Source organism: Loxodonta africana, chromosome 1 (assembly GCF_030014295.1).
Source record: "Loxodonta africana isolate mLoxAfr1 chromosome 1, mLoxAfr1.hap2, whole genome shotgun sequence".
Taxonomy (NCBI): Eukaryota; Metazoa; Chordata; class Mammalia; order Proboscidea; family Elephantidae; genus Loxodonta; species Loxodonta africana.
Window position 1 is genome coordinate 59,586,194 of NC_087342.1, and position 25,418 is coordinate 59,611,611.

The window sequence follows — 25,418 nt, forward strand, 5'->3', positions numbered from 1 at the left end:
GGCCCAGAGATGTGTTTTCCTGGCTCTTGATGGTTTCCCCAGCAATGAACAGAAGACTCAGATGAGGCAGTTATTTATTCTGCAGCCATCGTTTGCCTGCACTGACCTCTGAAATCTGTGATTCATTAGGAAACCTCCAATATTCTTACGCCCTTGGTTATTGGTGTCATTGAAAATGTCATATCTCTCATGGCTTTCAGAGGCATAGTGAGAATGATTGAACATTTGTCCAGTGTTTTAGAATGGAAGGGTATTCTGTGAGTCCTGAGTGTTGTTGTGATCATCACAGTGTGATGAACTGGCAGAGGCTGGCAATGACAGACCTGCATCAGGAGCAAGGCTTATTGCTACCTGTGCCCAGAGCAGCCTGGGTTTACATTTACACCCTTTTCCTTGCCTTTTACTTGGGGGGAGGGGAAAGTAGGGATTTTTGGAGAACACCCTTGGTGGAAAATGGTCTTCTAGAGGTGGTTCTGCTCAGTGCAACTCGTCTCAGCCAAAAAATGAGAGACCAAGGTGGGAGAGTAGAAAGATACCTTTATTTCATTGTGCAAGGAAAGGAACAGTTGGGGCTGCTGCCGCCAAGACTGCTTAGCAAGGGCGAGGAGGAAGGTTAGTTTTAAGGGGTTTAAAAGTAGGAAATTCATACACATTATATCAACAACACCCTTGATCATACTACACAGGTGCAGCGGGGTTTACATATAACTTCATAAGTTGCGTGTTCAGAGAATGGCAGTTCAACTCCACCCAGAGCGGGGGAAGTTACTATATATGAGGTCTAAAACGTTATCCTGAATGTCAGCCTGGCAACTCAACTGGTTTCTGCCAATTTCCTCTAGTTTGGGGCAGTAATTAAAGGGAGGGAAACCAGAATTTTAATGTAAAGCAATTGGGTGTGCCAAGCAAGCTGCTTGAGGCAGTGAGATTTTCCACAGCCTAGGGACCTCTGTCTTAATATGGCCAGTTGCCTGGTGGCACTGGGAGAAGAAAGAGGACAATGTATTTTTGAGTATGTTCTCGGTACTGTGGAAAAGGCAGTACACTAACATACTAGGTACTTCTCTTTGAATAATTACAAATCTTTGAGGCAGGTGCTATTGTCCCTATTTTATTGATACGGGGGCCCTCTTAGGTCAGGGAGCTTTCCCAGGATCACATAGCCAATAAGATGTAAAAGTGGTTGTCCTGAGACCAGGGTCTGTGCTCTATACTACAGTCACCACAGCTCTCGTACCGCCCAGCTCAGGCTTGCTGGAAGCAGAAGTCCCCATGTTGGCTCAGGGGAGTGACTTTGGGCTGGTAGCTCTTTCTGACCTGGTCCAGGAGGTAGGTCAGTGAGATCAAATGTGTTCTAAGGAGATTAAAAGCCCAGCTCTGCACCCCTAGGGCAATGCCAGTCAGCCACTATTGGTGGATCCCCGGGCAGCCATGGGCATGACCTCAGAATTTTCTGGTGTCGATGTGGTTTGTTCTCCCGCTTGCATTCTTTTTTCAGCAGTCCTCTTCAGACAAGGTTCTGAGCCACACAGACAAGTCTCCTTCTCTAGAATGCTTCTCAGAGAGGCAAATGCTCGACTTCAATGTTATGCGCAGGTGTGGGGCCATGGGCTGCCTGACCAGCACAGTTGTCTTATTGAAGTAGAAAGGCCATTATGGGTGACGTCCATCTCTCAGGCCGTGTTACCTGGATTTTCTGTTTTCACTCTATTTCTGAAAGTGGTATGGATTGGAACTGTGATGGAAAGCAGTGAATTGCCTCAGAGATTCAGATGATATTGTCCCTGAGAGTCACATAATAAACTCAGTTTAATGTGCCATGAAAGGTGGTTATTACCTTTACAAGGTCTGCCACTTCATGGTTGCTGTAGAAACAGCTAGGTAGAGGGACATTTCTGTCACCTTACGTTCTCATTGTTAGCTGCTGTTGAGTTGGCCCTTGACTCAAGGCAACTCTATGCACAACAGAATGAAATGCTGCCCTGTCCTTCACCATCCTCATGATCTATTGCAGATTGTACCCTTGAGATCCATAGGGCATGCCTTGGCTGATTTTTAGAAGTAGATTCCTAGGCCTTTCTTCCTAGTCCGTCTTAGCCTGGGATCTCCATTGAAACTTGTTCAGCATCACAGCAGCACATACATATCCACTGACAGATGGGCATGTATGAGGTGCATTGGCTGGGAATCGAACCCAGGTCTCCTGCATGGAAGGGGAGAATTCTACCACTGAACCACCAGTAACCTCACGCCTAGGGTCTACCTTGCCTCTTATCGTGGCTGTTTAAGGCCAACCCAAGATATGAACGTGCACTAACTGTCCAAGTGACTGAGCCAGATGTTCTGCTGCAAGAGGTCAAATTCTGATAATCCTGTATTAGTTCCACCCGTGAGGTGCTTCATTCCAAGATAAGGCAGATTCCTTCCTTAATCACCACTGACAAACCCCTCCTGCCCCCATGATATCACACCCCAGGCTTAGAGTGCTGCCTTAGTGGGTGGGCCAGGACTTTCATGAAAGCCTGACCATATTCTTGTCATTTTTTCTCTTTTCTGATTTGAGTTCTTACCTCTTTTCCCTTGTTTTTGTCCTACTTGGACTCAAACGGTATACAGCTTTTTATTCCTGTCAGAGGAAACTTACCCGTTCTCTCCCCGTATCCAGCATTCTTGTTGAGCTGTGCCTCATCCTTGAGCCATTTCCTGATCACTCTGGGGTTTTTCCACACAGAACCTCTTCCACAGTGGCCGTGACCTCACTACTGCCTAGGGGGCCACACAGGTAGCTGAGGAGAGCAGGAGACCCCTGGGCATAAACCTCTTGGTTACTGAACAGTGGTATCTCCTATCTTAATGCCTCTAGTCTCACTTTGACCTTCAGGGGTTACACCTGGTAGAGCTTTCATGAGCTGGTTTGAATTCATTTATTTTGCCTAAAGTAGGCCCTCTACTGCCAGGTAAAATAAAATGAGTAGTGGCAGCATCAGATTAAAAAAAAAAAAAAGGCTCCACATTGAAAACGAACTTGTGTAGAGAGCTTATAGAGGCTTCTCTGAGTCTTGTTTGTTTGTTTTAGCAAGTCAACAAGTGAGAGAGAATGAGAGCTTGGAGCCTTGTTTCTAGGTTCCTATTCAATAGAGGGAAACCCTGGTGGTGTAGTGGTTAAGTGCTATGGATGCTAACCAAGAGGTCGGCAGTTCGAATCCACCAGGCGCTCCTTAGAAACTCTATGGGGCAGTTCTACTCTGTCCTATAAGGTCGCTATGAGTCGGAATCGACTCGATGGTAGTGGGTTTATTCAATAGAGAGTTCATGTTGGGGCCCACATTTAATTATAAAAGTAATGCATGTTCAGGGGTGGGAGAAGGGGAAAAGAGGGAGCCATAGCTTAGGGGGCACTGAGTTTCTGTTAATAATGGTGGAATAATTTGGAAAAGGAGAGTGGTGATGCTTGAGCGACATGGTGAATATAATCAATGTCACTGAATTATCATGTAAAAATTGCCAGAATGGCAGATGTTTTGTTACATATACTTTTACTGCACAGAAAAAGTAATGCATGTTTGTTGTAGAAACTGTAAGAGCCAGAAAAGTTTAAAGAAAATGAATAAAAGTCACATAAGCTCTTCTCCTAGACATAAATTTTTAGCATTTTGGTATATTTTTCCCCATATCTATGTATACTTTTTACAAAACTATAATTGGAATGTTAGTTCCTTCTTTTTCCTCTAACATTGTCCTGAAAGCACTTAAGCATTTTTCCATGACGTTAAACTAAAAAAAGAAAAACCAAACCCATTGCGGTCAAGTGGATTCTGACTTACAGCAACCCTAGAGGACAGAGTAGAACTGCCCTATAGGGTTTCCAAGGAGCACCTGGTGGATTTGAACTGCTGACCTTTTGGTTAGCAGCTGTAGCTCTCAACCACTATGCCACCAGGGTTTTCTTTATTAAAACATATGGATGGTCATAATTTGTTTAACCGTTCCCCTTTTGGGAAAATATTTGCAGATTTGCACAGTTAAAAGCAGTACATCCTTGTAGTTAAATTTTTGGCCTCATCTACTGTGAGTCAGAATCGACTTGACAGCAATGGGTTTGGCTTTTCAATATGATTGTTTCTTTGGGATCAAATCCTAAAAGAATTGTTGGATCAAAGGACGTGCATATTTTTACATCTTTTACACATTGACAAATTGCTTTTCAGGAAAACTTGTGCCAGAATAAACATTCAACCAGTGGGAAGAGAGAGGAAGAGCAAGAGAGACAGAGAAATAGAGAAACACAGAAATAAAGAGCCAGAGAGAGCCTGCCTGATGTTTCTCTTTAGCGTTTAGTGTTTATAATCTTTGATGCTTTGTTAAGTGAGAAGAAGAACCTCACTGATATCTTAATTTAAATTTGATTATTAGTGAGGTTGAATACTTTCCCAATTTTTATTGGCCAGTTTTATTTCTTTCAGAGCCCTGGTGTTACACTGGTTAAGAGTTACGATGGCTAAGCAGAAGGTCCACAGTTCTAATTCACCAACCACTCCTTGGAAACTCTATGGGACAGTTCTACTCTGTCCTATAGGGTCGCTATGAGTCAGAATCAATTCGGCAGCAATGGGTTTGGTTTTTGTTTTTTTTTTTATTTCTTATGTTAGCTTATTCCTGTTCTTTGACAGTTATTTTATGAGGTGCTAGCATTTTTCCTATAGATTTGCAAGAACTCTTTATTATGTTAAGGTTTGTAACTCTGTCATAATTGCCAACATTTTTCTCCATATTAATTGTAATTCAGTTATTTAAATTAGTTGATTAAATTTTACTTTTAAATTTAATTAATTTATTTTAAAATTAACTGAATTTTTGTTGATTATGTGTGATTGTGTTATAATATACATGCAGTTGTTACTTTTATGTAGACAGAGATATCTGTCTTATGTCTTTTTACTTTTATTCTTATTGCAAGTACTCAAGGTTTTCTTCTAAATTTGTGGGGATGCATTTTTCACTCTAACTCTTTAAGCTATCTGGAACTTATTTTGGTGAAAAGTATGAGTGATAATCTACATTTTGTTTCCAAAAGATCAGTTTCGCCAGCACTAGGTATTGAACTATTGTTCCCTTCCACACTGACTGTAAGGCCCGCTTCACCAGAGACTATATTGTCATACGTTCTAGTCTTTTTCTGGACTGTCGTTTTTCTTATTCGAGTGCTTTTTTTTTTTTTAATTAAAGTAGCTTTGAGCCCTTCTTATTCTCTTTTTCCAAGGTGCTTTTATAAGATCTTGAAAGTCACTTTGTCTAGATTAGAGAAGAAAAATTCCCTCTGGGAATCAATTTAGGAAAAACGCACTTGAGTTTCAATGAAAAAAAAAATGGCTGGGAGTGCATTTTGCAAAATATGACTTTGCACAGTTGTGAAAACTCAGGGCACCTTGCCAAGTGTTCTATGTACCAGCTGAAGAATCCACAGGGCAGTGAGTTTTAATAATAATAATAATAAAATTTTTTTGAAAGGCTATTTTTGCTCTCCCAGGCTCCTGCAGTGAAAGAGCTTGTACTATTTCCAACCCAGATACATCCTTCTGGTTTATAGATTTCACCACTTCCTGGCCTATATATGTTTATGCTTAGAGCCAAAGTTTCATGTTTTATAAAATGGAACTCATTTCAACGCTGTGTTGTCTGTAGGGGCTGATCTGCCCTTTCATATCTAAATGGGAACCATCTGCCCCTAGGGTGGGAGACCCAGGTATTCTCCCAACTGTGTAATGATCAGTAGTTATGGAATCCTGAATCCCTGGGGTTCTGTAGAGGGTCTTCAAGGTTTTTGCAAATTGTGAAGCGTTTTGTGTCCAACAATAAAGATTTTCATTAGCTATGAGAGCTTATCATTAGTTATTTTAAATATTTGGTTTCTCCTTAAGATTTTGTTTTGCCCATTGCTGAAGTGTTCAGAAAACCCTGGCCTAGCAACAAACAAAAATCAGTTGGTTTTCTATACACCAGCAATGAGAAATCTGAAAGGGAAATTAGGGAAATAATTCCATTTACAATAACATCTGAGAGAATAAAATACCTAGATATAAATTTAACCAGGGATGTGAAGGACTTACACTTTGAAAACTATGAAGCACCACTAAAAGTGATTAAAGAAGACTTAAATAAATGGAAAGATGTTCCATGTTATGGATTGGAAGACTTAATATTGTTAAGATGTCAATACTGTCCAAAGTGATCTATAGTTCAATGTAACCGTGATCAAATTTCCAACAGCCTTCTTTACAGAAATAGAAAAACCAATCCTCAACTTTATATGGAATGGCAAGAAGCCCCGGATAGCTAAAGCAATGCCGAAAGTGAAGAACAAAGTGGGAGGACTCACACTTCCTGATTTTAAAACATACTATGAAGCTACAGTAATCAAACAACCTGGTACTAGTGTAACTAGTGTACATAGACCAATGGAAGAGAATTGAGAGTCCAAAATAAACCCAAACATCTATGGTCAACTGATTTTTGACAAGGTGCTAAGTCCATTCACTGGGGAAAGAAGAGTCTCTTCAATAAATGGTGCTGGTCAAAAAAAAAAAAAAAAAAAAAAAAAACAGACTTACTGGTCTGACAGAGACTGGAGGAACCCCAAGAATAGGGCCCCTGGACACCCTTTTAACTCATAACTGAAGTGACTCCCAAAGTTCACCCTTCAGACAAAGATTAGACAGGTACATAAAACAAACAATAACACATGTGAGGAACGTGCTTTGTAGTTCAGTCAGGTATATGAGACTAAACTGGCACACCTGCCTAAAAGCAAAGATGAGTAGGAGGTAAGGGACAGGAAAACTGAATGAACGGATACAGGGAAACTGGGGTGGAGAAGGGCAGAGTGTTGACACATACCAGGATTTGTGACAAATGCCATAAAATAATTTGAGTATTAATTGTTGAATGAAAAACTAATTTGTTATGTAAACTCTTACCTAAAGCACAATAAAAAATAAAAAATAGTGCTGGGAAAATTGGATTTCCACATGCAGAAAAATGAAACAGGGCCTAGCATCACACCGTACATAAAAATAAATTCAAAATCGATTAAGGACCTAAATATGCAAACTAAAACCATAACATTCTTAGAAGGAAAAACAGGGGCAATGCCATCAGACCTAGCTTTCAACAATGGATTATCTAATATAATAACAAAAAACAGAAACAGCAAAAGACAATAAATAAGTGGGACTTCATAAAAATTAAAAACTTTTGTTTATCAAAAGACTTTACCAAAAAAGTGAAAAGATAAACTACCAAAAGGGAGAATATCTTTGGAAACCATATGTCTGACAAGAATCTAATAATCAAAATATATATAAAATGTCAACAACTTAACAACAAAAAGAAAATAATCCAATCATAAAATGAGCAAAAGGCTCGAACAGACATTTCACCAAAGAGAACATTCAAATGACTAGCAAATACATGAAAAGATGCTCCATGCCATTAGCTCTCAGAAAGATGAAAATCAAAACCACAATGAGATACCATTTCACTCCCATTAGGATGGCTGAAATTAAAAAGAAAAAGAAAATAACAAATGTTGGCAAGGATGGGAGAAAATTGGAACCCTTAGCCATTGCTGGTAGAAATACGAAATAGTACAGCTGTTGTGAAAAACAGTGTGGTGGTTCCTCAAAAAACTAAAAATAGAACTACCATATGACCCAGCAATTCCACCCCTAGCTATATACCCAAAAGATTGGAAAGCAGAGACTTGTACACCAATGTTCACTGTAGCACTATTCACAACAGCCAAAAGCTGGAAACAACCTAATGCCCATCAACAGACGAATGGATAAACAGAATGTGATACATACATACAATGGAATATTACTCAGCCAGTAAGAGAAATGAAGTCTTGATACTGCTACGATATAGATGAAGCTGGAAGACATTATGCTGAGTGAAATAAGTCAGTCACAAAAACACAAATACTGTATGACTTCACTTATATAAAAAGACAAGAAAAGGCAAATATCTACAGAACAAAGTTTATTAGTGGTTACGAGGGGTGGGAGAAAGGGGAAAAGGAGAGGTTAACAGTAATGGAAAAATCACAATGATTACGGGTAGGGTTGCACAGCCAGATATTGTAATGGCTGTCAATAAGTTGGACACTTGTAAAAAGTTTAATTGGCAAAAGTTGTGTGATAGGTCTATTTTCAACAACAACAAAAAAAATAAGAGTAGCTGCTGAGGCTGCTCATGTTCAGCCAAACTCCTCGTGGTATTTGGTTTCTTGGTCTGGAGGTTTAGGGTTATGGTTTCATGGATCATCCTAGTTCACTGGCCTAATAACATGTTTAGTGCTTCTGTTCTACCTCCTAGTTTGACGCTTAATGCCCGGGTCTTAAAAGCTTGCAAATGGCCATCCAAGGCACAACAGCAATTGGTCTCTGTTTGCCTGGAGCAACAGAGGAAGAAGCAGAGTCAGGAACAGGAAGAGGATATGGAATGTATGGCTAATTGCCTCCATGAACAACTTCCTGTTTTGCCATGAGACCAGAAGAACTGGATGGTGCCCGGCTACCATTACTGAACATATTGATCAGAGATTCCATGTAAGAATCCTGGTCAAACGGGGAAAAATGCAAAACAGAATTTTAAATACTCATGGACTCCAGACTTCCTAGAGCCATGAAGTTTGCATGAACCCCTGAAACTATTGTCCAGAGATAAACTTTAAGCCTTAAACCGAAATATCCCCTGAAGTCTTCTTAAAACCAAACAATGTTTAGCTTAAATAGTAAAAAATGTCTGCCTTGAGCGTTGTGCTCTTAAGAATTATCTATATGGGATCAAACTGACAACAGCAACTCAAAAGATTAGATAGGAACTTTAGGGGGCAATGAATTTATGTTAATGTTGGAGGAATAACTCAGAAAAAGTGGATGAGAATGGTTACAGAACTTAAAGAAAGTACTGTATTTTTATGCAAATAATAATAGGCCTTCTATGTTTTTTTGCCAACTGGGCCCTTCCCCCTGTGAGGTATTTTCATAAGCCTGCTGTGCCAGATTTTTTTTTTACAGCAACATGTAAAAAAAAAAATTGGTATAGCGGCACTTATGGAAATACCTCACAGGGGGAGGGCTGTGTCGGCAAACAAACATAGAAGGCATGCGTTATTTGTGTAAAAATATGGTGACCAATGTCACTAAAAGGTACATGTAGAAACTGTTGAATTGATGTATATTTTACTGTGTATATCCTCAGCAGTCATTGTTTCATTTACTTGGATCAAGAATCAACAGCCCTGGAAGCAGCAGTCAGGAAATCAAAAGACGCATTGCATTGGGCAAATCTGCTGCAAAGGGCCTCCTCAAAGTGTTGAAGAGCAAAGATGTCACCCTGAAGACTAAGGTGCGCCTGACCCAAGCCATGGTATTTTTAATCACCTCATATGCATGTGAAAGCTGGACAATGAGTAAGGAAGGCCGAAGAAGAATTGACGCCTTTGAATTGTGGTGTTGGGGAAGAATATTGAATATACCATGGACTGCCAAAAGAACGAACAGGTCTGTCTTGGAAGAAGTACGAGCAGAGTGCTCCTTAGAGGCAAGGATGGCGAGACTGCGTCTTGCATACCTTGGACATGTTGTCAGGAGAGATCAGTCCCTGGAGAAGGACATCATGCTTGGCAGAGTACAAGGTCAGTGGAACAGAGGAAGACCCTTAACGAGGCGGATTGGCACGGTGGCTGCAACAATGAGCTCAAGCATAACAATGATTGTGAGGATGGCTCAGGATCGGACAGTGTTTCCTTCTGTTGTGCATGGGGTCGCTATGAGTTGGAACCGACGTGATGGCACGTAACAACAACAATCCTCAGCAGCAACAATGACAAAATATATATATATGTATATAAAACCTGACGTAGATACTCCAAAGATTCTTCTAGTTTTTAAAATTATATAGCTCTGTACCTTCTAATGAAGAGTCCTGGTGGTGCAGTGGTTAAGCTCTAGCCTGCTAACTGGGAGATGGGTGGTCTGAAACCACCAGCCACTCTACGGGAGAAAGACGTGGCAGTCTGCTTCCGTAAAGATTTACAGCCTTGGAAAACCTATGAGGGCAGTTCTACTCTGCCCTACAACGTCACCGTGAGTTGGAATCCACTCGATGGCAATGGGATGGTGCCTTCTAATAAGGTCCCTGGGCAGCACAATTGGTTTGCACTCAGCTAGTAACCAAAAGATTGATGGTTCGAACTCAGCCAGTGGTGCTGTGAAAGAAAAGCCGTGTGAAGTCTACTTTTGTAGAGATTACAGCAAGAAAACCCTGTGGTGCTTAGTTCTACTCTGTAATACATGGTATCACCGTGAGTTGGAATCAACTCAATGGTAACAAGGTTTTTTTTTTAATACCTTTTTTTTTTTTTAATACCATTAGAGCCTTGATGGTGTAGTGGTTAAATTAAGAGCCATGCCTGCTAATCAAAAGGTCAGCAGTTTGAATCCACTAGCCACTCCTATTGGGTCACTATGAGTCGGAATCGACTTGATGGCAATGGGTTTGGGTTAATACCATTAGCTCACCCAGGAGTTGTACCGAAAAGTGGAACAATGGTTAAGCACTTGGCTGCTAACTGAAAGTCTGGCATTTCAAACCCACCTAGCAGCTCCATGGGGAGAAAGACCTGGCGATCTGCTCCCATGAAGATTACAGCCAAGAAAACCCTAATGGGGTAGTTCTGCTCTGTCACATGGTCACTATGAGTCAGAAATCGACTTGAAGGCACCCAGCAACAATGACGACAACATTCAATAGAGAAGAAAACCAGAAAAACCCTCTTGGGCAGGATATCCTGACGCACTAATTTCAGACGTAATATTGACTCAGGAATTGTGTCCAGTATTTTCTCCTAATTTTCTAGTTCCCAGGCTACCTGGTGGCTTCAGGCCATACATGCACAGCCTTGTGTTCAGGTGTGACATTCCCCCTCATTCATGATCGTGAGCTGCGTTCTCTCTGTCTCAGGCCGGGAACGTGGTGACGGGAGAGATGGTGGAAGAACTTATCCTTTCTGGAGCAGATATAATCAAAGTGGGAGTTGGGCCAGGTAAGACTTGTTGGGAACACAGCAGAGGGTGTGGAGGGGGGAATTAGGTCTGGGGCTTGGGGAGACTGGAGATGGTAGCCGATACATGATCCACAAGTTTAAAGCATATTTGTTCTGGAAGCATGGTTGAGCTTTCAGAAGCTGGCGGTTTAAAAACGTTATAGAGTTGCTTTCCTATGACTCCAGGGAACTTCTAAATGAGCTTGGGTGTGGTTGGAATATGAGGTCTTGGCTTCAGAACATTAATGTTTGAGAAGAGAATGCAAGTTTCATTAATTATCTCATATACCTTGAAGGGGAAGGTGAAGGGTGAAGAATCTAGCGGGACAGTTGCTGAACATGAATGACTCAAATTTTTGTGAATGTTTGAGAGGTCCCAAGCATTGCAATTAGGCTTGCAGCTAGGAGACTGCATTTGAACTCGACCACATAGCCCAGGCGGCTATCACTTCTGGCTCCTTAGTTGATACACCAGTCACAGATTTTTGCCCATGTCTTTTCTCCCAGGATTCTCTCATAGGAAGACTCATTGGCATCTTGAGTGAAGGGAAGAGGTTGAGTCTTTCTCTCCTCGTACGGGGTGGTGCCGTTTTCTCTTGGGGTCATTTGGCTTTCACCTCCCCAGAATGAGCTGCCATTCCTTCTTCATTGCTATGTGTTTACATTCTTCCTTGCACATCCATTATTCATCAGAAACTAAAATTAGAAGGAAAGTAGATATACGTTTTTAGTTGGGACTAAAAAACTGCAAAGATTATTGTTTTTGCAAAATTCTCCCACTCAAAAGACACTACCAAAAAAGGAAGCGAACCATAAACCCATATGTGAAGAGTCTGTGGGAAAGTGCTGCCGAGAAGCAAAAGATACAGTTGTGTTGTGATGTGGCAGTTATCAACCTTGAGGGAATAGGATGTATATGAACAGAAATTAGTGAAGAAGAACCTTCTAGGCACATAAAGATTCCTGGGCTTTTAACATACAGGGAGATTTTAAAGTGGCTTTTTATATTACTATTCACCTATGCCAATTAATAACGTACCCTGAGCAAGAGGAGAGATACCTCTGGCCTCTTTACTGTTTGTCCCTGGGTGGTGCAGATGTTTCGCACTCGATAATTCACCTAAAGGAGCCCTGGTGGCACAGTAGTTAAGAGCTATGGCTGCTAACCAAAAGGTCGGCAGTTCAAATCCACCAGCTGCTTCTTGGAAACCCTGTGGGGTTGTTCTACTCTGACCTATAGTGTTGCTATGGGTCGGAACCGACTTGATAGCAACAGGTTTTAGCTTTTTATTGACCTAAAGGTTGGTTGTTTGAACCATTGATAACATATTGTGAGCAAGAGGAGAGCTAACTCTGGTTTCATTACGCTTTGCTATTACTGAAGTCAAACAAAGGAGAAGGCCTAGCTCGGGCTTACAAGGAGCTGAGCACTTAGGATAGGCTGTAACAGACCAGGCTGATAATAGAATAGATTAGACTAATAGTAGATCAGGGTGATGCTTCCTTCCAAAGGTGGGGGGGTTCCTCAGTCACTGACTTAATCAGAAATATTTAATGAGTTGAGTAGATACTGCACAGAAAAGGAGCCCTGGTGGCACAGTGGTTAAGTGCTTACCTGCTAACCAAAAGGTTGGCCATTGGAACCCACCAGCCACTCCGTGGAAGAAAGCTGTGGCAGTCTGCTTCCATAAAGATTACAGCCTTGGAAACCCTATGGGGCAGTTCTACTCTGTCCTGTAGGGTAGCAACAAGTTACTGTACAGCATATTAAAGTATATAAGCAATCTTCTTAGCTCTCAGAGAACTTTTCTAGAGTGTGAGCATTCGGCTGCGGGGTTTCATTCATGCATATCCTTTATGTACATAGTCAGTTTCTCCAGAAGTTTCTTTGTCCTTCCACTATCACTCCCCTCCCCCTGCCCCAGAACAGATGTGACTGAAGAGAGTAAGGGACTTGCTTTGAGCCTAATCTATTTGAGCCACTTCTTTAAATTAACTGGAGACAATATTTCACAAATTTCTTCATAGTAAAAACATTGGGCATTGCATATCTAAAGGACGTTAAAAATAGGTTCATGACCCAGCAGTTCCACTCTAAGACTTGAGAGCAGGGACTCAAACAGATCCTTGTATACCAGTGTCATAGCAGTACTATTCATAATAGCCCAAAGGTGGAAACAACCCAAGTGTTCATTAGCCAATGAATGGATAAACAAATGTGGTATATCCATACGATGGGGTATTATACAGCCGTAAAGAAAAATGAAGTCCTGATGCCTGCTATGATGTGGATGAACCTTGAAAACATGATACTGAGAGATATAAGTCAGACACAATGGGACAAGTATTGTATAATCCCACTTATATGAAATATCTAGACTAGGTAAATGCGTGGAGACCAAAGTTTCTTAGTGGTCACCAAGGACTGGGAGAAGAAGCAGCGGGGTACTGAGTGAGGTACTTGCTTAGGGGGCACTGAGTTTCTGTGTGGGGTGACGACAAACATTTGGAAATCAATAGTGGTGATGGCTCCACAACACGGTGAACGTCATTAGTGTCACTGAATTGAATACTTAAGAATGGTTAAAACAGTAAATTTTTTTTTATTATATGCTACATCACAATAAAAAAAGGGCTTCATCATTCTGCTGCTCCCAGCAACTGAGAAAAAATATTGAAAATGGGTACCATTGCCCTTCTCATTGGGAGAAAATATGTACCCAATCCCGCCTTTCAACTCGGGTGTTAATCAGGACCACCCCCGTGCCTTATTTGAAATGTCTTCCTTGGCTGTTTCCAAGAAAGGCAGTTGACCTAAACTAACGCAGAGCCCCAGGCCGGCTGCAGCTGAGGTCCCAGCCTCCCCTCATGGATCTGTACTGGAGGTTAAAAAGCTCGAATTCTGCCTTTCCCAGGGTATCGTGGTCACTGGGGCAGAGAGCGCTTTGGTGGGGAGAGAAGCTTGTTGACTCCAGGAACGTCAGTGACGCATGGAGGGATGACGTGAGGATGGACGTAGGGAACTACTAGACCATAAATAGATGGATTCTGTTCTGCAGCTGGGTGAAGGAGAGAGGGGCTGGCCCTGCTGGTTTCTTTGCTGAAGCCAGGCCTGAGGAGTATAGACATGGTTTTCTGTCTGATCTTACCCTAATGACCCCTGGGAGACATCTGTGGCAGCTGCGATGCCACTGGTGGTAGGTGGCAAGGAGCAGGGGGTAGGAGTGCCTCCCCTCAGGTCTGGCGTGGGCAGGGGAGACGTTCACACTCGGCTTTCACACTGGGGTTCCAAAACACCAAACCAGTTGCCATGAAGTCGGTTCCAACTCATGGCAGCTCCACGTGTGAGGAGTAGAACTGTGGTCCATAGGGCTTTCAAGGCCGTTACCTTTCGGAAGCAGATTGCCAGGCCTTTCTTCCGAGGAACCATCAACCTTTTGATTAGTAATTGAGCGTTTAACCATTTGCACCACCCAGGGACTCCTCTCGGGATCCCAGAGCACCCATGGTCCCAGAGCACTCATAATCGCAACACCAGATACCCAAGAGGGGCTGAATGAGTGGCTAAGCAATGGAGACCAGAGCGTGGGTGACTCATCCATTCTCCAGCTCATTCATTCTTCCCGTGATGATATTTCTTGCCCTTATTAAGCAACAGGCTCTATTCTAAGCCCTGGATATACAACAACAAATACCCATGGTCTTACCTCTCTTTGAGCTTACCATCCAGCAGAGAAACCAGACCCTAAACATACTCAGACACATAATTATTTAAATACCTCCTTTTTAAAATAAGCGCTAGGAAGAAAAACTTCCCTAAGGCAGTGACATTTCAGATGAAGCCTGAAAGATGAGAAGGGGTTGGCTAGCCAAGGGGGGTTGGTCCAGAGGGAGTGCCCTGACGGAGGGAACGGGAACATCGCGTACAGAGGATCCCTGTGGTGGGAAGACACTTGCTCTGTTGGAGGATGGAAAGGTCAGGGTGTCTGGGCAGTGCACAGGCAGGAGCAGAGAGAAGGCGGGAGGGGAGGGCAGCAGATGGCTGAAGAGGTCAAGTGTTATTTTCTTTTGGTCTTTTATGGCAAAGAAATATATTACAAAACATTTACCAGTTCAGCATTCTTTATGTCTACCATTCAGCGGCATTCATTGCGTTCATCACATCGTGCACCCATCATCACTGAAGCCAAGTATTTTGAGGAGGAGAATGGGGTGGGGTACATGGGAGCTTGAACTAGACGGTCTCAGTAAAGCCAGGTGTGCTTGCCTGCTGGGAGTGAGGGATAAGATTGAAGATGGGGCTTGGGATGGAAGTGCCAGGGTTTCCAGTGTAACCTGGCTTGGATGTGATTGGGATAGTATCGGACAGACAGGGTCAGCCAGGGCTGGGGTTGATCATGGGAAAGGCAGGAGGTCAAGGGCAGGAAGGAGTCTAGGTGGCTGGTGCGAGTATTGAAATGGAAGCTGACCTCAGAGTCTGGGCTACAGGGACTCGCTGCAGAGCAGATGTGCTGGGAGATGAACTGTGAGTACTAGAGAATGAGAGACCTGGTCACGTTGAGGACAGGGAGTTAAGTGTAGGAACGATATTAGCATTAGTTTTTTTACCCTTTTCTGGAGAGCTTACTGTTTGCCTCGCTCCCTGGATGGTGCAAACGGTTAATGCGCTCAGCTGCTAACCAAAAGGTTGGAGGTTTGGGTCCACCTAGAGGTGCCTTGGAAGAAAGGCCTGGCAACTGAAAATCCTATGGAGCACAATTTTACTCTGACATACATGGGGTTACCAGGAGTCAGAATTAACTGGAAGGCAGCTTGTTGTTGTTGTTTTTACTATATGTCAGGACCAGGCCCGAGAGATTGCTTACCCTGTGTCCTCTCTGCTACTACCCTATGTGATAAGTGTGTTTATTTCCATTTCACAGATAAGGAAATGAGGCTTAGAGAGGCTAAGTCATTTGACAAAAGCTATAGATAAAGAAGCTGTGGGGCTGAGGGAGGATTTTGAGAGGTCTCTTAAAATAGAGCGTGGTTGCCTGACTGAGCAAAAAGCAGTGGCAAAGAAGGGATGGAGTCGTGGAGAAGTCGGTGTGCTTGGCCATAGTGTGGAGGCTCATGTCAGTGGGGATAGTGACAGGGATAGCATGGTGGGAAGGCAGTGTCCTGGACATCAGCAGTTGGCAGTGAGGAGATTCGGAAAGGATAGTGTGGCCAGATGGTGTCGGTTATAATGGCCTTCACAAAGCCAACATGCAGCCCCTCCCATCCCCAGGCATGTCTCCTTGGCCATGGGCGGTTCAGCCCTCGGGAATTGGGGCAGGGCTGTGTGACTGTGTCTTGGTCATCTAGTGCTGCTGTAACAGAAATACCACAAGTGGACAGCATTAACAAAGAGAATTTTATTCTCTCACAGTCCAGTAGGCTAAAAGTACAAATTCAGGGAGCTGGCTCCAAGGGAAAGCTTTCTCTCTCTGTCGGCTCTGGAGGAAGGTCCTTGTCATCAGTCTTCCCTTGGTCTGGGAGCTTCTCAATTCAGGAACCTCAGGTCCAAAGGACACACTCTGCTCCCAGAGCTGCTTTCTTGGTGGTATGAGGTCTCCATGTCTCTCTGCTCGCTTCTCTCTTTTATATCTCAAAGAGATTGGCTTAAGACACTATCTGATCTTATAGACCTCATCAGTATAACTGCCGCTAATCCATTTTAAGACAATCATAGTGATAGGATTTACAACACACAGGGAAATCACATCAGAAGATAAGATGGTAGACAGTCATACAAGGGAATCATGACCTAGCCAAGTTGACAGAAATTTTGGGGGGACACAATTCAATCCTTGACAGACCGTGACAGGGCCTCCTTTTATTCCACATTCTGCACATTCATAACCATCTCTCATTGGGGTCCACTTCTTTCTCTGTGCCAGGCTCTGTGTGTACCACCCGCACCAAGACAGGCGTGGGCTACCCCCAGCTGAGCGCAGTGATTGAGTGTGCCGACTCTGCCCACGGCCTGAAGGGCCACATCATTTCTGTGAGTCTCCGGGAGGGGCTGGGATGGGGCTGGGGAGCAACTCACACTGCACGACCCTGCTTCCTGGCTGCCATTCATGGGTGGCTTGGGAGTGTGCAGGCACTGGGTTCACAGAAGGCAGCCCCCGCTCCCCGCTTACTCTGTAGTGAGGGATGCAGACAGGTTAGTCAGAACGAAAGGAGGTGGTAGGTAACCTGATGAAGAAGTATACAGGGAGCTTTGAGAAATGGAAGAGGGCCATAGATCCCAGATTTGGGGGGTCAGGAAGGGCAACCTGGAGTAAGGGATATAGAGGCCTGATGGTTGGAAAAGAATTTGCCAGGCAGAGGGGAAGAAGAGAAGGAAAAAGCATTGTGGAAGCAAAAGAGAATGACACATTAAAAAATCTGGAAGTCAGTGTGGCTGGGGGGAGTGAGTTGGAAGTGGGCTAGGAGTAAGGGGTGGCAGGAGGTAAGCTACAGGGCAAATGTGGTCAAGAACCCGAGGGGCTTGTAAGCCACTTTACGGGTTGGGACTCTATCTGAGAAGCACTGAGGAGATACTGAGGACATCTGAGCAGGAGAGTGACAAGTAGATGGATTTACCTTTGGAGACATTAAACAGGCTGCCTTGGGGAGGATTGGGAAGGCGCAAGATGGGAAGAAGAGGCCCAGGTGGGAGGTGTTAGTAATTCAGGCAGGAGATGATGGTGCCCTCAACTAAGCAGTGGCAGTGGGACCTGAGAGCCACATATAGAACCGATAGACATTTAAACAGGACTTGACCGTTAATTAGGTGTTTAGCGGGGAGGGTGGCAAGGGAGAAGGAGGAGCCCAGGATGCAGGTGCCCACCTGCAAGTTCACTGAAAAACATAATAGCAGCAAAGGAAGAGGTTTTGGGGGGACACTATGGATTTCAGTTTGGCCTTGTTGATTTAGAGGTGTCTGAGGGGCATCTGGAGACCCTGGTGGCGTAGTGGTTAAGAGCTACAGCTGCTAGCCAAAAGGTCAACAGTTTGAATCTGCCAGGCACTCCTTGGAAACTCTATAGGGCAGTTCCACTCTGTCCTATAGGGTCACTATGTGTCGGAATCGACTCGATGGTAATGGGTTTGTTTGGTTTTTGGAGAGGCATCTGGAGTCCCGGGGTGGTGCAAATGGTTAACATACTCAGCTGCTAACCAGAGATTAGTGGCTGTGGTCCACCCAGAGGCACCTTGGATGAAAGGCCTGGTGATCTGCTTTGAAAAATCAGCCATTGAAAACCCTATGGCATGCTGTTCTGCTCTGAAACACATGGCGTCTCCATGAGTTGGAGTCAACTGGGCAGCAACTGACTTTTCAGAGGGGTATATCTAACAGGAAATCCATTAGGTATTTGGGTTCATGGGTTGGAAACCTAGAAGTCAATAGTCTATAGATTTCCGAGACTTCTTAGATCCTTGTGAGTAGGTGACAGGGTCTGGGGAGAATGTGAGGATGAGAAGTAAAGTTGGCCTGGGATCGACCCCGGAAGAATCCCAACATTTAAGTCAAGAGGACTTATTGGTCTCATAGAAACTGGAGGGACCCCTGAGACTATAGCCCTAAAGATACACTTCTAACGTAGAATTGAAGCAATTCCTGGAGACAATCTCTCAGCCAAACAATAAACCCCACCCCAAAAAACCCACTGCCATCAAGTTGATTCTGACTTATAGTGACACTATGGGACAGAGAGAACTGCCCCATGGGGTTTCCAAGGAGCAGCTGGTGGATTCAAACTGTCCACCTTTTGGTTAGCAGCCGAGCTCTTAACCTACAAAATAAACAATAACACCCGAGAGGAACAAGCTCCTTAGAACAGTTAATTATATGAGACCACAAGGGCAACATCTGGCCAAAAGCAAAGATGAGAAGGAAGGAAGGGGTAGGAAAGCCTGAGGAAAGATAACAGGTAACCCAGGACGGAAATGAGGAGAGTGCTGACACATCGTGGGGGCTGTGACCAATGTCTTGGAACAGTCTGTATACAAACCGTTTAATGGGAATCTGTTTTGCTCTATAGACCTTCATTTAAAGCACAATAAAATATATCTATATATATTTTTTTTTTAAAAAAAGAGGAGCCTCTGTGATATTGAGAACTGAGGTAGAGAGAGCAGGAGAGTCCAGTATCAGTGACGGCAAGGAGAGGGTGTTTCAAGCAGGAGAGAGTGGGCAATGGTGCCAGATTCTTTCAGGAAGTCACGGGTGACTTTAGTTTCCTGAAGTAGAAGCTTAGATTACTGATTTTTAGATCACTTTTCTAATACATGCATTCGATGCTATAAATTTCCCTCTAAGCAGTGCTTTTGCTGCATTCTGCAAATTTTAGTAAGTTGTTTTCCTTTTCATTTAGTTCAAAATATTTTTAAATCTTTCTTGAGACTATTTCCTTGATCCTGTTATTTAGAGGCGTGCTCTTTAATGTCCAGATGTTTGGGGATTTTCCAGCTATCTTTCTGTTACTGATTTCTCATCTGATTGCATTGTGGTCTGTGAGTATACTCAGTATGGTTTCTATTCTTTTAAATTTGTTAAGGTTATACGGCCCAGGATGTAGGCTTGAGGAGAACACGTGTTCTGCTTCTGCTGCTGGATGAAGTGTTCTATAAAAGTCAGTTAGATCCGGTTGATTGATGGTGCTGTTCAGTTCAAGTATATCCTTACTGATTTTCTGCCAGCTAGACATTCGTAACCCTGGTGGCATAATGGTTAAAAGCTATGGCTGCTAACCAAAAGGATGGCAGTTCGGCTAGTTGGTGCCCGGCCACAATCGATGTCTGCCCTGCTAGGGAGCACAACAGACAACTCCTGAGGGAGCAGGAGGCCAATGGGATACAGACCCCAAATTCTCATAAAAAGACCATACCTAATGATATGAATGCGACTAGAGGAATCCCAGAGACAATGCTCCCCAGAACTTCTGATGGCACAGGACAGGAACCATCCCCGAAGACAACTCGTCAGGCATGAAAAGGACTGGTCAGCGGCGGGGGAGAGAGATGCTGATGAAGAGTGAGCCAATTAAATTAGGTGGACACTGGAGAGTGTGTTGGCAACTCTTGACTGGAGGGGGGATGGGAAGATAGAGAGAGAGGGAAGATGGCAAAATTGGCACGAAACGAGAGACTGAAAGGGCTGACTCAATAGGGGGACAGCAAGTGGGAGAAGGGAGTAAGATGTATGTAAACCTACATGTGACAGACTGATTGGAATGGTAAATGTTCACATGAAGCTTAATAAAAATTAATTAAAAAAAAAAAAAAGGATGGCAGTTCGGATCTACCAGGTGCTCCTTGGGAACCATATGGGGCAGTTCTGTCCTATAGGGTCGCTATTTTCTATAGGGTCGCTATGAGTCGGAATCGACTCAACGGCAACAGGTTTTTTCATGCAGACGCTGGTAGTGAGTGAGCCCTGGTGGCGTAGTGGTTAAGAGCTTCGGCTGCTAACCAAAAAGGTTGGTAGTTCAAATCCTCCAACTGCTCTTTGGAAATCCTATGGGGCAGTTCTACCCTGTCTGTAGGGTTGCTAGGAGTTGGAATCCACTTGATGGCAATGAGTGCCTTTGTAAGGAGACTTCAGTGAGCCAGCATCCTAGAAACCACATACTGGGTTACTGGCCTTTAAACATAGCCAGCTAAACATTGCTGGGCAGCCCACAAAAACAGACCCCTCCGCAAAGGTTAAACCAGCCCCAGGTGTTTCCTCTGTATGGGGAGAGTGGGTGTCGGGAAAGGATGTTTGATTTTTGAGGCAAATGGATATCTTCAGTGAAGGTGAATAGGAGACATATGGGATAGCTGGAAATTCAAAGGAATTAACTCTATGTCCTTTTCCCGGGCTCTTAAAATGAGTGACCTCTTGTACTAAATAAATCTCACCTCACAGAAGGCAGGGAGAGAAAGGTGACTACTGAACGAGCAGCTGAAAAATGTGCCCTCTGCTTGATACGTGTGGACGGAGCATGTGGATGGTGTGGGTGGCTGGCTCGTCAGGGATTATGTAACTGGGGAAGGATGTGGTCAGAGCACCTCGCGAGCAGTGGCCCCAGGCAGGCAATGGGACGTGGGCAGGAGGTGGCAGGGAAAATGCCTGCCCAAGCGAACCCCGGAGAGCCACTTGCCCGCCTCTGTGGACCACGGCGCTGGGGGAATGGAAAGTGCAGTGTTGCGGGGAGCGAACTAGTAACTCAGGAGCGTTGGGTCGGATTCCAGGAGGCACAACTCTGCGGGCCGGTGTGCTTGGCCGGGGCTGTGGGGTGGATACAAACTCCCAATCACCCTTGCCGAGCTCTTGCTGACTTCCTCTCCTTGCTTTTTCCTTTTTTAAGGACGGAGGCTGCACGTGTCCAGGAGATGTCGCCAAAGCATTTGGTAAGGCCCGGCCAGGGCGCGAGGCCTCCGGGCAGCTGCGCCCCATGGGCTGCGGGCTGTGGGCGGGGGACCTGCCGAGCGGGAGCAAGAGCTAGAGGGCGGCACCTGGACCTGCGGGACTAGACGCGATCGGGGACGAGGGGGCGGGGAGTGCACAGAGCGGTTCAGGGGCAGTCAGGAGTTTCCTCTCCCTGGGTTTCTGGTGCGATGATTTCAGCCCCAGTTGACCAGAATCCTGGCATCGATTTGGTTCTGGCCGGTGGCAGAGCAGGCAGAGTGCCCAGGAGGAGGGGGCTAGGTGTGACATCCTGCACGCCAGGAGCAGCTCAAGTCACAGCCTTTTCAAAGCGGGAGAGAGAAAGCTCAGGGAACCTTTCATGAGTCTCACTGATAGTAACTGCAGGGAGGGTCTTTTGACTCAGCTCAGGGAAATCCCGTGGAAGAGACAGGAGTCACAGCAGCTTCTCACCCGAGGAAGAGGAGCCTGTTCCCCACTAGGGGGCAGCAGTGTCCGGCGGCTCTGTGGTTCAGTGAGGCTGGCCCCCCTGGCCCCAACCGGGTTTCCTGGGGTTTTCTTGGAAGGGCACCTACAAGTCCAGGATCTCAAATAACAGCCAGTAAAATAGGGCCACGAAATCCTGGAGCTAATCTTGGCAAACTACATTCATAAGTCAGAGCTCACAGCACTATTGGGGGCTCCAAATTGTTAAGTGGGAGGGGGCTATGGGTGACAGCAGGAGGGAAAAACAAAGCTGACAGGACCCCACCCTTCTTTCCTGATGCCAGGGCCAAGTTTGCTGTCAATTCTTCCCTCCTTTCCTCCCTTCCTCCTTTTCTCCTTTCTGTCTATCTCTCTCCCTTTCTTTGTGAGGGTAGCTTTCTATCTATGGAATTCTGCTTAAAAAAGAAAGAAACCTAAGAGCTACCCCAAAAAAGCCCCAGAAGCAGTGTTCCTAGCAGCAGGGTTTCAGTGACCATACAGAATGTCATAAAAATGGGCATCCTTCTTATTTAACCCCATTCTAGTCATCAATCTTAGCTGTGGAAGGGACCATATAGATCGATCTATCTGGTCCAGCTTGCCCATTTTATAGTTGAGGTGACTGAGGCCCAGAAAGGTGAGTGACAAGGCCAGGGTCACGCAGTCAGGCAGAGCAGAACTCAGGACTCCTGCACTTTCTCACTCCTTATTACGAGGATCATCAGCCAAATACACTTTACTATTGATTTGTGAGCTGAGTCTTCATAATACTGATGCAGGTTCCATCTTGGGCTTCCTTCTAATACTTCACAGTTGTTCTCTGCCCAGGGTGGGCACCCAACAGTCTTCGAAGTGACTGGTCATTAAGGAGGTGCCTCATGGAGAACAGATCTGGGCGTGGTTCCTGGCTGTCAGACTCCCTCGGCTGTCTCTTTCTCTCCTGCACTCTCCTCCCATTAAGCGTAGGGATGCCTGCACAGGAGGCTTAGTGCAGGAGAGAGACAGTGCCAGGGAAAACACTGATTAGAGAAGGATAGGAGGGTATTCAGAAAACAAAAGCAATTGGAAACCACTTCAAAGCATTCTTTAAGTAGATCTGTGCTCTGTGTTCCTGCTGATCCACTGTTTATCTGCTCTGCGACATAGGTGCTCAGTTCCTGGTCATCAGGAGGCTTGGCAGATGCCAGTTATCCTCTGTCTCTTCAAAGTCATGGCGGGTGGCAGGACAGCCAAGGAGCCACCATTCCTGTTAGGAGCCCTGAAAGGAAGGGTCTGCAAAGCTTGCTACAAAGTAGCAAGGCCCTCTTGAGCCTTGCCCACCTGGAGGCCAGGCCAGGGCCAGCCCCTACAGAGTGTTCCTTGCAGTATTGCTGTATGCCCAATGCAAATCCCAAAAGTCCTCCTGTAAATGTTTGAACGATCAGATAGAAGACATCAAGGCCACTTCTCAGGGGTTTCCACATTATCTCTCCTTGTCAGGGTTTTGATAGGCTCCCTTCCTTGAGCTTGGCTGCTAACCAAAAGTTTGGCAGTTTGAATCCACCAGCTGCTTCTTGGAAACCTAATGAAGCAGCTCTACTCTGTTCCGTAGGGTCACTATGAGTCAGGATCGACTCAACGGCAACGGGTTTCTTCCTCCTTCATCCAAATTTCCCTATATACATCTGTGCCCTGATAAAACATCTTGTTCTATTCTAAATGTAAACCCTCAGTGGGACTTACCTTTAAGAAAAGGGATAGTAGATATAATACTACATAAAATGTATATGATATAGATATAATACTTAATGCAGAGTTTCTCAGCACAGTTATCCATAATGGGAAGGGAAATAGAGTCCATCTTTGTTTTTTCCATGTAACCTTTTACTTTCTTGCCAACTAGGCGTTCAGCACCTGTCACGTGCCATGGCCCATGAGCAAGCCCTAGTCTTGTTCCGACATTGCCTATAAAGGCAATGCCAATATTCCAGTCTCCTCTGTACCTAGCATGGAAATCTCATGTCATTCGGTGATTAGAATTGAATGTTTTTTACCCTGGAAGTCTAAAATCCATCACAGTTGAGGTATAGGTAGAATTTTAAACAGCTTACATAATATATAGGGTTTTTCTCTTCTCCATGCTCAATCTCTAGCGTGGGAGGTTTGGCCCGTTCTGAGGTCCTTCCTTGATCTATGTGAGTAGAGAGTTAAGAGTGCTGAGAGCTTTGGGCTGAGACTGGATGCCTAATGGGGATATTGGGGAAGAATTACTGGATTGAGTAGGAGATTCAATGACTTGCTCTCTAAGATGCTGCCCATTCTTAATATTTTTTGATTCGAAATGAGTTAGACCTTTGTTTGGAAAGGTGGTCCTAGTTAGTTATTAACAATCATTAAAGATCGTCTAATACATTAGCCAGAGTCTCTGGGGAGTACAAAAGGTTAATGTGCTCAGCTGCTAACCGAAAGGTTGTAGGTTCAAATCCACCCAGAGGTGCCTAGGAAGAAAGGCTTTGCAATCTACTTCCCAAAAGTCAGCCACTGAAAACCCTATGGAGCACACTTGTACTGTGACTCATGTGATGGCAACTTTTTTTTTTACTGCATTAGTCACCAACCCTTAGTAAGCTCCATTTGTTTCTCTGTGTGTATTTCTAGTGCCCCTGTCTTCAAGCATGGGTGGGCTTCACACTTGTTCCGGAAGCGGAGAGGTTGAGCTTTTCTCTCGACCATTGGTGGGTGGTGGGGGAGGTGAGTTGGGGAAGCACTCTGCTCTTTCCAGAGTTGATTTCCCTGAGCCCCTTGCTTCCTTTTGTCCCCGTATTGGAACTTAGGAGCCGGAGCTGATTTCGTCATGCTGGGAGGGATGTTTTCGGGCCATACTGAGTGTGCTGGAGAAGTGATCGAGAGGGATGGCCAGAAGCTCAAGCTCTTCTATGGGATGAGCTCTGACACGGCAATGAAGAAACACGCGGGAGGAGTTGCTGAATACAGGTGAGGAGAGGCACTGAGCTTTTCATTGGTGAGGTCTCACATTTATAGAAATGGGATGACGCAGGTCTTAAAGAATACCAATCTTGTTTATGTTAACATACTGTAGGAAGGGGCAAGAAAATGTATCTTGCTTTTTTTGTAAATAGCTCTAATTTCTATCCACTCCCTGGGTGGTGCAAATGGTTATACATTCAGCTGCTAATTGAAAGGTTGGAATTTCTAGTCCATCCAGAGGGGCCTTGTAAGAAGGGCCTGGTGATCTACTTCCAAAAGCTCAGCCGCTGAAAACCGTAGGGAGCAGAGTTCTACTCGGACACACATGGGGTTGCCATGAGTCAGAATCAACTCAATGGCAGCTGATAGTAATTTCTGTCCAGCGGTTTTTTAGCATTTGCAGTGTTTGGGGGCCTCGAAAGGAAGTGCAGAGCAAAAGTATTTTGGGATGGTTTG

At 44.6% G+C, this 25,418-nt stretch overlaps 1 protein-coding gene across 4 annotated transcripts in view; it reads left to right on the forward strand.

The window, feature by feature from the left end:
* GMPR (guanosine monophosphate reductase) overlaps positions 1-25,418 on the forward strand; it is a 55,089-nt gene that overhangs the window by 22,512 nt on the left and 7,159 nt on the right. For 3 of the 4 annotated variants that reach the window (XM_064281023.1, XM_064281018.1, XM_064281021.1), the window contains 4 exons: positions 11,026-11,107; positions 17,029-17,135; positions 21,472-21,514; positions 24,809-24,968. In XM_064281023.1, coding sequence (XP_064137093.1) covers positions 11,026-11,107; positions 17,029-17,135; positions 21,472-21,514; positions 24,809-24,968 — 392 coding nt within the window. The remainder of the gene's footprint in view (positions 1-11,025; positions 11,108-17,028; positions 17,136-21,471; positions 21,515-24,808; positions 24,969-25,418) is intronic. The other variant, XM_064281030.1, reaches the window with a different exon arrangement.